This window comes from Megalobrama amblycephala, linkage group LG7, assembly GCF_018812025.1.
Source record: "Megalobrama amblycephala isolate DHTTF-2021 linkage group LG7, ASM1881202v1, whole genome shotgun sequence".
In the NCBI taxonomy this organism is placed as follows: Eukaryota; Metazoa; Chordata; class Actinopteri; order Cypriniformes; family Xenocyprididae; genus Megalobrama; species Megalobrama amblycephala.
In genome coordinates, this window is record NC_063050.1 from 6,800,403 (window position 1) to 6,814,969 (window position 14,567).

General features: G+C 37.2%; 1 protein-coding gene across 2 annotated transcripts in view; it reads left to right on the forward strand.

The window, feature by feature from the left end:
- The first annotated feature begins 8,859 nt into the window (after positions 1-8,859).
- LOC125271626 (junctional adhesion molecule C-like) overlaps positions 8,860-14,567 on the forward strand; it is a 75,856-nt gene continuing 70,148 nt past the window's right edge. The window contains exons 1-3 of one of the 2 annotated variants that reach the window (XM_048195741.1): positions 8,860-9,054; positions 12,904-13,227; positions 14,050-14,382. In XM_048195741.1, the coding sequence (XP_048051698.1) occupies positions 9,042-9,054; positions 12,904-13,227; positions 14,050-14,382 (670 nt within the window). In that variant the 5' untranslated portion in view covers positions 8,860-9,041. The remainder of the gene's footprint in view (positions 9,055-12,903; positions 13,228-14,049; positions 14,383-14,567) is intronic. The other variant, XM_048195742.1, reaches the window with a different exon arrangement.

Here is a 14,567-nt window from a genome sequence, read left to right on the forward strand (position 1 = left end):
TTCACATTGCAGGAGGAATCCGCTGCAATCCTCCGCCGATCCTGAATAGGGCGCTGGTTTGGCCATGGGACTGGCGTGAATCACAGGTGAAGAAGTGGAGGTGATGGTTGCTGAAGCAACGGTGGGTGATGGTGACGGTGGTTGAGGAGTGAGTGTTCGACGTAGGGCATCTACGAGCTCTTGGAATGGATCCCGGTGACTCATACTGGTATCGGTTGTTTGGTCCGGTCTTCTGTTACAACACAGAAGAGTCGGAGGCAGGAGTAAAACAAACAGTGATGTTTATTGATACCAGTTGAGTTTAACAGATGTGCAGGTGAGCATAATGTGCAGGAATGATGAATGGAGGAATGCAGAGTGGTAATACTGTCCTTCTTGTGGTCGTAGGAATGAGGAGCTTGAATGATGCTGGAGCACGGCGATGCTGGAGACTTGGAACACTCACACACAGATGGAGAAGCACACGAGGGAAACAGGAGATGTTGGAGACAGGTAAGTAGATCGTCTGGAGTCCTTAAGGTAAGCATACAGGTAAGTATGATACAAACAAGACCGGACAGTGAGTGTGTGTGAGTGTGGGCTTCTTATACTGTGACTGATGAGTGCTGATGAGGTGCAGGTGCCGGTGATTAGTATTCTGGTGATTGGGTGCGTTGTGACTGGCTGAGGGTGGAGACTGGTATGTCTGTGACACATAAGAGGAGTAATTCTCAATTTCCTTAGTTGTTTTTCTTTATTTCCAGATTAAATCAAACACTTGTTCTTATGTACTAGAGCACGTACGCACATGCACACTCTTCAAAAATGGTGCTTTAAATCTCTTGACAAACTAATATATGTAAATGACATTTGTATATATTTGAAATAAAATATATACATTGTACTTAATGTCAGCTTGCTTATTTTGTTCATGATAACGATGTATTAAGTCCACAGGTCATAAAAACAGGAAATTATGCTTCTAACTACAGCTTGAGAGCTGTTGTTCCAACCACACAAGTTTGCGAATGTTTGTTTGAACTATGGCTTCGGGAGACACCAAATCATTGAACTATGTAAGTAACGACAGACCTTGCGATGTTAGTTGGCTAACGATGCTTTTGGGAAACGCACCCCTGGTTAGTAATAAGTGTAGCTGGTAATGCTGTTTATGGAGTTGTTTAATCAAATCTTGAGAGGTTTAATGTCTTTTATCTTCAGTTTGATTTTTTTTATTTTATTTGTTGGTATATTTGCTAGAATCCATGAAAGAAAAAATAGGCCCACAATAATGAAGATCCAGCATTATATTTATCCAAGGTCATGGGGTACATTTTATCCCTGTTTGCACCAAACCCATCTGGTGGGTTTGCTGCCAAAAGCTCTTTTTATTTTGACTTTCATCTGACCATAAAAGCCAGTCCTGTTTGAAGTTCCAGTCTTGTCTGACAACTAAATATGCTTGAGTTATTTTTTTTTTTGGATGAACCAAAGAATATAGTTCAGATTTGCAGCAAAAGATTGCTGAGCTTAACAAAATAGAAAATGGCTATAAGAAAAAAGCTAACGCATTGAAAATCCCCATTTCCATCATCAGGGAAGATCCAATCAATTAAAGATGTTACAAATCTGTCTGGGAGAAGACGTGTGTCTATAGTGTCCTAATGCACAGTAAGGAGGAGAGTTTGCATGGCCAACGGCTCTCCAAGGATCACAGCTGCAGAATTGCAGAAATTAGTTGAGTCTTATGGTCAGAAAGCCTAAAAAAATACCAAATACCAGGGTTTCAAGAAAAATCCTCCTCGCTCATCCATCTCCAGCATATTCAGTTGTCAGACAAGACTGGAGCTTCAAACGGGATCTGTTTCTGTGGTCAGATGAAACTAAAAATGAGCTTTTTGGCAGCAAACCCACCAGATGGGTTTGGTGCACATGGGGATTAAAAGTACCCCATGCCCACTGAAAAATATGCTGCTGGATGTTGTGGGCCTATTTGTTTTGCTGGAGGTCCTGGACATCTTATTCAGATGAACCATAAAGAAAATGAGTGGAGTGAATTGAAGAGAAGAAGCACCAACATGGAGCTTGAAATCTGAAGGATCTGAAGAGATTCTGTATGAAGGAATGATCTCTGATCTCTTGTCAGAAGTTCTCCAAACAAAAGAAGTCCACCAAACATTCTGCAAACATCACAACTCCATATGTTTTGTCTTTTGTGTTTTGAATTTGTGTTAGTAAATCGCTAGGCTATTGATTTCTTTTACCTTCTGCAAAACTGTTTTCTTGCAGGAGAACGGTGGAGTAGAAAATCTGTCTCCTGATCAGAAGACAACTCCATTGGTGGATGCTAATGAAAAGTGAATGAAGATTTCAACTTGGTTTGTCAACCATAACAGCCAGGATGTGATGGTTGATCGTTTGAAGTGCCCCTATTATGCCTTTTTTAAGGTTCGTAATATTGTTTTAGGTGTCTCCTACAACAGTTTTAAATGCATGCAAGATCAAAAAGCACTTCTGTTTTCTCATAATATACATTTAATTTGACCTAATTTTTTACCTCTTTTACAAACAACTCGTTTAATTGACTCAGAGTTGACTTGCTTTTGAGAGACAATAACTTTATATATGGTGCTTTCTGATTTTAAAACTTTGCAGGATGTTTTCATTCACTTAGAGCTATGTTACACACTACATGAAAGGTAATTTTCAGAAATCCATAATAGAGGCACTTTCCCTGCTAGAAATTTTACGTTCCCAGAACATTCTCAGAACGTCCCCACTGGAGTTAAGGATGTTGTCTAGTAATGTTCCCAGTATGTTCAGAGGCGTTCACAATGTGGAGTTCTTTTAACCCTCTGGAGTCTGAGGCTGATTTGGGGCCTGGAGAAGTTTTGACATACCCTGACATTTGTGCTTTTTTCATTTGTTCATAAACACATTAATGACACAAGTGTCATTACACTGTATTCAGCACAAACTAGGCTACCATAATATGTGAGGAACATGTATGTACATGTTTGTGTTTTTGAAGGAATAACATTTATGCGTGGTTATTGAAAAAAAACAAAAAACTTAAGTCACTGAAATAAGGCCAAATAAAGTATATTAAATCTGTGTTCATAAGACTTCTGGGTATTGGGGGTTGTAGACTAGAGTTTTTGCTTCAGAATTATGTAAAAATTATGCTGCCTACTCCTTCATATAAAACAATATATTGATTTAGTTTTTGTAAGTCACTTTTTGTCAAGAAACACAGTATGCGTGGAGGCGTGAATCATCATGAATAATGGGCCATTTACACCTGAGAAGACAAAATAATCACATAATAATGACCTGAAATGACTTGCATATTAATGAGGCCTTTCAGTCAGGTAGTGTGAAAAAACCCTCTGTAATCATGTCTCAGCTCAATTTAAGGTTTAGGGGACATTATTTGGCAGACCTTCACAGAACATTCAGGACGTTCTCTGAATGTTTAGGGAACCATATTTTATTTGGAAATGTTCTCAGAACGTCCCTGCTGCCCTTGTCAAAAAAATTGAATTGAAAATTTGAGCGTCAAATTGATTAACAAAAGTTGCTGTTCAAACAAAAACTAATTTTGTCTTACCAAAAAAAAAAAAAAAAAAAAACACTTTACAGGTATCTCCTGGATTATGAAACCTTCTCTTTAAAATTGACATCTCTTGCTGTCATTAGCTGACAACAGCACATAAGCTAATGTAACTACTGTATCACTGCATCAGATACTACACATAGTTACTGTATTTTGTGGGATTACAAATTTAATAATCTGTTTAAGATCTGCTGATCCTACATCCTGACATAACCTCACATGAATTACTAAGGTGGAGTATATTATATTTAGCATGTTAAGGTAAAGATAATGACATTCTAAGGAGATTGAGGCAGGCAGCCCAGGTGTCTGTAACATTAACCTTTTGTCTTCCTGCACTTCCTGACCATTTGGCAGGACAAGCTCTAAAGCTCAAGATACAGCGATGCCTTTGTCTCTATGATAATGTAAAACTATGGGTGATACTGTCAGACTGATTGGATTAGCACCTATGCATTTGAATGACACAGTTATGCTGATTAGATCATGGCTGGGAAATGTAGGGAATGGGCTGATTCTTGCACTGCATCGGCATGCTTTGTTTAGATTGTCTCCACCTCTGCTCGATGTATCCCTCCCCCTTGAATGTATATGAACTACCAAGTACAATGCCTTAGTTAGACTTGGATGACTACAGCGACGCACAGCGTGTTTCTCAATAAAGAGTAACTTCTGCTTGAAAGATATCCCAACGTCTCCTGGTCTCTGCTTCAATGAGGAAAAAGTTTCCAACACTTTAAATAAATCAACATGCTGCATAACATCAGTGTATCTGGCTCATTATTGACTGAAGCACAGACTCTCAAGCACAATGATAACCTCACAAAACTCAGATAACAGAAACAACATTAAACACTAACAGATCTCTCTAGATCTTCACTTATTACAAACCACTTTATTTCTTTCATACAAATCATCTTAATGCGGTGTTGTTGTTTTATTAAAATTTATAAATGTCACTGTTACGGAGGTAAGTGCTTGCTTTAGGTGGGCTCCTGACCCTTGACATTTTAACTTTATTTTTTCTCTAATTGTTGTAACTGTGTTTCTAAAGCACATTTGTTACAAAAAAAACAAATGTGAGAAAAAAAAACTGATCAAACGGGTTTAGTTGTTTATTGTTGATGATTTCTTTGTTATACAGTGGCTTTATTCACTGATCTCTGAATATTATATTTCTCTCACATTATTATAACCCTATGATACTGCATGTAATCCTGTCCTGCTTTGATATTTTGAAAGTTTTTATCATTTCTCGGAAATCAAGATTTTGCATATGAACCTCAACAATGGTGACAACATTTTCAAATAAACAGATCAACCCTGAGCATCACAAAACAAGCTACTTTTTTGTTTGTTTTTTGTTACCTTTGTTGAGGTTCATACACTGATTCATGCATGATTTCTGCGTGAGTCTAAAAACACTGCTCAAAACTAACAGTTACTTAATGCAAAACTAACAGTTAACACACTCAGAGTTCAGTCTCTGGAGAGGATCAGTAAATCAAGACACTCCATGATGATTGAATCACCATCATAACCAAATTCATCTGATCTGAATTTATTTTGCAATTTTTGCTGTAACAAGCGTGTTTTGGAAACAGTTAAAACAGCCAGAGAATTTGGGCAGTTTGACTCTTGGCTTTTTGTGTGAGTTTGTAATAAGTTACATTCACCAACAATACTTTCTTGCTACAGATCAGACATTCTGAATCTTGACCTTTAAAGTGCAAAAAAAAAAAAAAAAAAAAAAAGTCTAACTGACCAACTAAATAAAACACTGATCACCAAAATGGTGACCAAACATATTCAATAAAACATCAACATCTAAACCTCTGTTAATTCTCAAAAAGATCTTCTGCTGAGATCTTGAGAGATTTATTGTCTTCTTTTATCTTCAGTTGATTTCAGGCTGTGTGGCTTTAAGTCAGTTGTAGTTGTGTTTCATTTTCTGAGAGTTCAAGCATGATGTTGAATCAACATCACATTGTAACATTGATTCAATGCCATTACCATTGATTTTTTTGGGGTTTTTTTTTTTTGTTTTGTTGTTGTTGTTGAAATTTCAAAAAAAAAAAAAAATCAATATTAATTGCGGGTGCAAAAGTGATATTGATTCAATGAGGTTAATGTTGACACATTAACATTGATTTAATATTGTTTTGATTAAATTATTAAAGGTTTGTGGAATAGTGTCACTGCGAGAGAAGGAGACAAATGGTGCAACCAGATGTGGGAAGTCCAGGGGTCAGAAAGTAAAAGTCCTGCCATATTTTTATTCCAACCACTGAAGCATTAATGAGCTAATTAAGTGATTAATTGAGTGATGGTTGACCATTATTGAAGACACCTGATGATAACAAGCAAAATCACCAAAGGTGATTCTCATTCTCATGGTGATTCTCACCATCATCGAGGTCAGGGTTTGTTTTAGTTGAGCTCTTGACCCTTGACTTTTAAAAACCAACCAGACAAACAAAGAGAAAAGATGATCAGGTGGTGTTGGTTATGTTTTCACATAATCATTATTTGATTTGAACATGCTTTATTATTCTCACCATTGTTGAGATTCACAGGCTTATTCTTGATGTCTGTGTGTACCTAAAATAAATCCTTTTTTTTTGTGATAAGGAGCACTTCAAAAAAAAAAAAAAAAAAAAATTACTGATAAAGCTGATCTTGTGCTGTAGAATCACAGTGCTGCTGTAATCAATAATGTAAATCTAACTCAAAGATTGGGCTCTAAATGAGTTCAGTGATTCAGATCAAATAATGATTATGTGAAAACATAACCAATACCACCTGATCATCTTTTAACTTTGCTTGTCTGGTTGGTTTAAAGCATTTAAAACTATCCAAACAAAATCTGATATTAAAAAGTCAAGGGTAAAGAGCCCAACTAAAACAAACCCTGACCTCGATGATGGTAACTTAAAAATAGTGATTTTCTCCTTTGGTGATTCTGCTTGTTATCATCGGGTGTCTTCAATAATGCTCAATCATCACTCAATTTATCACTTATTTATCTCATTAATGCTTCAGTGGGTGGAATAAAAATATGGCAGAACTTTTACTCTCTGACCCCTGGACTTCCCACCTCTGGGTGCAACCAGCCAAAAGAAGAATTCAATGATTGACATCGGCTGCAGGATGGCATTGGCCTGGGGCACGTTCAAGCTCAAACCGGTGCGCAACATTTTGCTACGTTTTCGGGGTTGAACGACATGTTTCCTGCAACACATTTTCTCTTGTTTGGTGGGTGTGTCAGAAATGTCAGCCCAATCAGTGGCAAGATGTATATAAAACACGCGGTATTAAAGAGACAGCTCGCACAATGGGTATTAATGTAACATAAAAATACTATACTTATATATTTTGCTATTGTATTGTGATGTGACACTTTAATAAACTTTTCTATAATCAGAGGAGTATAGTTGGTAAATATTACAATATCATATATATAGCACAACAACAGTGATCAGCAATATTGATAAGCCTAAATAATATAGTAAAATATATAATAAAAAATAATATAGATAAACACAGTCTTGGAGGTAAGAAGTGGATTATCCTTCACCTGAAATGTTTGTCTTTTCATCATGAAGTGCAAGTCAAATGTTGTAGAACAATAATTAGAAGTTTCCACAAATCTTCACTCGATTGGGATGTTCTCTTTTATTCTGGACGGCAAGGGCAGTGACTGTAACATCGAGTGCATTTTGTAGTATTAAACACGTATTTAAAACCATTTCATCAGGCTCCAAAAATACCTCAAAAAGAACACAAAGAATGTCCTTCTCAGCTGCCATAGTTGCAACTCCTGCGTCGTCAGAACAGGGTGCTCAACGCACCTCCGTTTCCGTTTAAAAAACGTTTTGCAACGTTTTGTCAGGGCTGAACGCAGCCCTGGTTTCTGACATCACACATTGGATGTGGGCGGGGTTGAATGCATACCACAGGCTGCAGTGAGACACTTCTCATATGTAAAGTGGGAGGAGTTGGATCAGGATTCAGCCTCGCCCCCTGATCTCATGTTCTGCAATTAGGACCATCTGAGGGCAGAAACTATGGTAATTTAGGACTGTCAGTCAGCGGCCGTGGGCGGGGCCTGAGCAGTGTGACATCACACTGCTCTGAGAATCAAAATGGCATGTCTAGTGAGACTGCTTTCGTTTAATGGGGATTTAAAAAAAAAGGAGTGAGCGGATTGTTATCATTGTAGGGTGGTTGTGATGTTCACACACTGCCAACTCATTTTGTCCAAAACACTATGTAAAAGTGGATTTTGCATAGGTGCCCTTTAAGTTTCCGTATAAGCCAGGGGTTCCCAAACACATTCCTGGAGCCTCTCCAACACTGCATGTTTTCCATGTCTCCTTAATCAAACACACCTGATTCAGATCATCAGCTCATTCATCAAGACTCCAAGACCTGAAATGAGTGTGTCAGACAAAGGAGAGATACAAAATATGCAGTATTGGGGGACCTCCAGGATCATGAACCACTGGTATAAGCTATTCTAGCAAACCACTAAATAAAAACATTTCAGACATCACAATAACACCAAAAGATATGATACAAAGAGACATATCCTGCTGAGAATAAACGAATAAAACCCTGCCTTTAGAGATTAGGCTGGCCCCTTCCTTGTCTATTTTTAAGTCCTTGCTAAAAACATTTTTATTTTCTTTAGTGTATTGAACACTGTGATATGTTAAACTTTTAATTTGTGTTGATGTGTTAATGTCCTGTATGAGCTCTAACATAAGTTCTAGTATAGATACAGTATTTGATCATCATTTTCTGGGAACATTTTCATACACAGGCTCCATCTTTGATTTCTGAAAGGAAACACAAACTCAATCAGGAACCTGCTGGTGCAACAGGATATCTTTCTCTCTGAATAATCTTGTTTTTCTCTTAATAACAAAACCTTATTAATGCTTTTTGTTTTGAAAAAACTATGGTGCTGATATGAAGCAGGAAGAGGAAATTACATAAATCAGGACTTTTTAAACAGTTAAATCATCAAAGTATGTTCTAAAGTTTCATCTCGACAGCCTCTGTGCTGAGAATGATGTCTTTCACACAAAAGCAACAGCAAAGACACTTTTGCAGCATGTCTACAAAGCAACCAACGGCTGCTAATATTTCCTCTCAGGATAATGATCAACCGCAGAAATAATGATGACGCTAGAGTCGATAAACCCACGCCTGTAGCTGTGAACTTCAACACTAACTGACTGCATCAACTTTTTTTCATGGTTTACACAATACTAAATCAGTTCTGTCCTTCAACTGCATTAACAAGATATGTTAAAATGTTTTTAATATTTATGTTTTATTTATTTTTGCCTGTTAATTGTTTGCTCTGACCTGTTTTTCTACATTTCCTGCAGATTCAATCAATGGAGATCCAGCAGCAGCAGCAGCAGAGATCAGCTCTATGTACATTAAAGGTAGGCCTTGATCTGTAATGGACAAAATGAGCCATTAGTGTAACTGAATCTGTCCATCAACACTATATAACAGCGTAAATCATTAATAATATCACTGTACCTTCACATGTGTGACAGAGTTGACTGATGTCCAGTTGTTGAGTCTGGTTGCTGATGGGATTGTTATTTTGTTATTATCACTGACACTGAGTCACCAAACACACCTGGAGAACAAACAGATTTTACACTGATTAATGCTCTTGTTGGTTTAGAAACCCTGAAATCAGTTTGAAACCTTTAACAGCAGCAAAGACACCAAACGTTTTGAAAGAAATAAGGGGTTGTCATCTGCTATCTGTCACGGTTCTGTTCAGTTTTTGTGTTTTCTAGTCTAGTTTTCATTGTGTTGTTGTTTTGTTTGTGCCTTGTTATTAGTTTCAGCTCATGTTTGCCTGTGTTCCTCTTAATTTGACCCAGTTTCCCAGTATGTCTGATTGTTTGATTCCTATCACCTGTTGTTCATCAGTTCCCATGTTAGATGTCTCGTTACTTTGATTAGTATCTGTGTATTTAAGCCCTGTGTTTCTGTCGGTTCAGTTGTCTGTAATTTGTTACGCATATGTTAGTTGTTTTGTTCATTTGATCCTGTAATCCTGAGTATCTTTATTAAATACTTGTTACTGCTGCATTCAGGTCCTGCTTCCTCCTTGTTTGCAATTACATGTGCTTGACACTAGGTGTCTGATTGCCCAAGTTTTTACATACATGTAATTCCTTCACTGATAAATCATTAGTAACCAAAGTAGACAACATATCTATAATAAATAAAAAAGGAGATCATGGGTTAGGGTTATTCTGTGGCCAAATAGATCTTTGTATATACCAAAAGGGAGAGAAATGGGATATTCAGCTGTGGCTGTGGCTGTGGCATGTGGTCATGTCTCCACCCTATGACGTGTATCTACTGCGACCTGTTGTTTTCCGGGCTGCTTTCATTTGAAGCTTTTGTTTCTATGTAATTTGTTTTTAGTTTTCACTTGACTGTGAAAATGTTTTCTTTATTTTTATGGACTACAGTGAACATTTTGTTTGTGAAAGGTAAGATGTCCCATACATTTGGGAGTTGTTTTTAACAGTTACCGTGTTACAAAAAATGAAACCAGGCCATGGTTATTGTAGTTCATCCATTCTAGCCACACATTAATTGTTTTGCTGCCCTACCCATAGTTCAAATATGCAGTCTAAAAATGCTGAGTAAAAAAATAACCTATGCTTGGTCAAATACTGACAAACCTAGCAAAGTTTTATTAAAATACAAAAACAAAGATAATCCAAAAAAGACAGGGAAGCACATACAACGACTGACCAGCAACAATGAGGACAGTGTTGACAACTACTTTCAACTGAATGTAGCTAAAACTGGTCGCTAAATGTTGAAAAATGACGTCATAATGTCGAGTTCACTGATCTATATAAATAAATAGATCAAGTCTTGGAGTATATAAATTGGAATAATAATTAATGAACATTTATTACATTGCTTATTAAAAAATTTTCACCTTTTAATTGTTACTGTTGGCACTAGTATGTGTCTGATTTTTAATTTCCAACCTATTTTGGGTTCAGTTTAAGCCAGACATATAGTCATTTTTAAACAAAAACTGCCCAGCACGTCAGGCAAACATTTTACCCAACCACTGGGTTTGTCCATTTTCAACCAAACATGGGTTGTTTTTAACCCAGCATTTTTAGAGTGTACTTGTAGTAAACCTGCAGTTGTACAAATAATAATCAATCTGCCAAAAAAAACATGGTTGCCACACTTTTACTATTATGCTTTTACTATAATAAACCATGGTTTTTACATTTCTACTATAATAAAATAATGATTAATTTATGTAAGGGATTCTTGTAATGTTCTGAGTGTGGAAGTGAGGAAGACCCTATAATAAACTTAAAGCGGTTTATTGAAGTCAAAGGCTTTTTTTTGTAAGGTAATATATTAATAGAGATTTTTATATTCAGTATTGAATATTCATATGGGTCTATGAAAATATACAATAATAATTTTTTGCTTGATTGCACCAACAGATACACAGGGTGTGGCACTTTTATGAACGTCCATGAAACTGTTCAGTGATGTTCTTATGCTGTTTGTTTGCATGTGTTATCAGGGACAGAAATATGACTGAAACTCTTTCTTATTGTACAGGTGCTGGTCATATAATTATGAATATCATCAAAAAGTTGATTTCACTAATTCCATTCAAAAAGTGAAACTTGTATATTATATTCATTCATTACACACACACTGATATATTTCAAATGTTTATTTCTTTTAATTTTGATGATTATAACAGACAACTAAGGAAAATCCCAAATTCAGTATCTCAGAAAATTAGAATATTACTTAAGATCAATACAAAGAAAGGATTTTTAGAAATCTTGGCCAACTGAAAAGTATGAACATGAAAAGTATGAGCATGTACAGCACTCAATACTTAGTTGGGGCTCCTTTTGCCTGAATTACTGCAGCAATGTGGCGTGGCATGGAGTCGGATCAGTCTGTGGCACTGCTCAGGTGTTATGAGAGCCCAGGTTGCTCTGATAGTGGCCTTCAGCTCTTCTGCATTGTTGGGTCTGGCATATCGCGTCTTCCTCTTCACAATACCCCATAGATTTTCTATGGGGTTAAGGTCAAGCGAGTTTGCTGGCCAATTAAGAACAGGGATACCATGGTCCTTAAACCAGGTACTGGTAGCTTTGGCACTGTGTGCAGGTGCCAAGTCCTGTTGGAAAATGAAATCTGCATCTCCATAAAGTTGGTCAGCAGCAGGAAGCATGAAGTACTCTAAAACTTCCTGGTATACGGCTGCGTTGACCTTGGACCTCAGAAAACACAGTGGACCAACACCAGCAGATGACATGGCACCCCAAACCATCACTGACTGTGGAAACTTTACACTGGACCTCAAGCAATGTGGATTGTGTGCCTCTCCTCTCTTCCTCCAGACTCTGGGACCCTGATTTCCAAAGGAAATGCAAAATTTACTTTCATCAGAGAACATAACTTTGGACCACTCAGCAGCAGTCCAGTCCTTTTTGTCTTTAGCCCAGGCGAGACGCTTCTGACACTGTCTGTTGTTCAAGAGTGGCTTGACATAAGGAATGCGACAGCTGAAACCCATGTCTTGCATACATCTGTGCGTAGTGGTTCTTGTAGCACTGACTCCAGCTGCAGTCCACTCTTTGTGAATCTCCCCCACATTTTTGAATGGGTTTTGTTTCACAATCCTCTCCAGGGTGCGGTTATCCCTATTGCTTGTACACTTTTTTCTACCACATCTTTTCCTTCCCTTTGCCTCTCTATTAATGTGCTTGGACACAGAGCTCTGTGAACAGCCAGCCTCTTTTGCAATGACCTTTTGTGTTTTGCCCTCCTTGTGCAAGGTGTCAGTGGTCGTCTTTTGGACAACTGTCAAGTCAGCAGTCTTCCCATGATTGTGTAGCCTACAGAACTAGACTGAGAGACCATTTAAAGGCCTTTGCAGGTGTTTTGAGTTAATTAGCTGATTAGAGTGTGGCACCAGGTGTCTTCAATATTGAACCTTTTCACAATATTCTAATTTTCTGAGATACTGAATTAGGGATTTTCCTTAGTTGTCAGTTATAATCATCAAAATTAAAAGAAATAAACATTTTAAATATATCAGTGTGTGTGTAATGAATGAATATAATATACAAGTTTCACTTTTTGAATGGAATTAGTGAAATAAATCAACTTTTTAATGATATTCTAATTATATGACCAGCACCTGTATATTTGTGTCCCAGTTCGTCAGAGGTGATATCTGTTCATTTCTTTTTCAGGTTCATCTGGTGCTGGTTCAGGCAGACTGTCAGTGACTGTGATGGAGGGAGATTCAGTCACTCTATACTCTGGTTTTAAGATGAACCAACAAAACAGAATTAAGTGGTTTTTTTATGACGATCGCGTTGCTGAAATCACTGGAGATCAGAGTAAAATCTGTTTAGATGATCTGTGTAAAAAGAGGTTCAGAGACAGACTGAAGGGGAATAATCAGACTGGATCTCTGACCATCACAAACATCACAAACACAGACTCTGGAGAATATAGACTAGAAATCTTCAGCAACAGATTCAGTGAAAAGATCTTCAACGTTACTGTCAATGGTGAGTAATTTATCAAATGTTTAAAAGCAGGTTATTTTTAAAGGTGCTAAAGAGAATGTTTTGTTTTATACATTTTTGCAATATTACTTGAAATTGTCTTTACTAACTGATAAAAGACTATTTATTAGGTGCACTGAAAGTAATAATATTAATATACATAATCTGTGCACGAGGTAGGACCTTAAAAACATCAGCCCACTGCCGTGACGTTCCTTGTGAGAGACGAGCGCGGCTGCGCGCTCCAGTAACTTTCCACACTCCACAGGCGCCGCATGCAATGTTTTTGTCAGGCGACAGGAGTAACAACTGCAGATTATGAGTTACATGCGGTGAGTCCGACATAATGAATCCACTAATACGACACAGCGAATGCCGGTGGTAAACACTTGTGTTCCAATACGAGTGTTTACGAGTTTTGGGAGGCGTTCCTTCGAAGGAGGGGGGTTGTTCTTACGCATGCGCTCATTTCAAAAACTCAGTAACAGTCTTTGGTTTCTCAGTCGACGAAAAAATCCTCTCTATCACCTTTAAATCATATCTTTGTTTTTGTTAGAGGAGTGACATTCTGCAGTTGTGATCTGCTGAAGACTTTCTTATTGTAACATTATCGTTTTTAAATATTTTGAAATTAGTCTATTATATCATGAGATTTTTAACTTTCCAGAAAGTATGTTCAATGTACACAGTGTGGACAAATGTTGCTTTTGAGAGAGCACTGAATTCATTTTTCACTTTTTTTATATTATGCTCATAAGTTCCAATTATCTATCCTATCTTTTTTTGAGAGAATACTCTACAATCATCTGTTGGTTTGTGTTTCAGGTGTTTTTGCTGCTGAACAAAATGAAATGAAAAGAAAGTCAGTGAAGGAAGGAGAATCTGTCACTTTAGATCCTGGTGTAATAAACAACCCACATGATGTGATGACATGGTATTTTAATGACATTCTCATCACTGAAATCACTGGAGATCAGAGTAAGATCTGTACAGATGATCAATGTAAAGAGAGATTCAGAGACAGACTGAAGCTGGACAATCAGACTGGATCTCTGACCATCACAAACATCAGAAACACAGACTCTGGAGAGTATAAACTGAAGATCAGCAGTAGCAGCAGCAGTGTTGACAGAATAATCACTGTATTAACTGTCATTGGTGAGTATCATTTATTTTTTCATTATTTCCCCTTCAGTTTTAGAATATGGCTCAATGTTTTAATTGTCTCCTATTTGAAGAAAGAGCTTTATCTCAGTATTAAAATAGTATCTAAACACTCTCTATCATCTTCACATGCATATCAAAGTTGTATATCAGCATCCCAACAAACAAGCTGTTCTCAG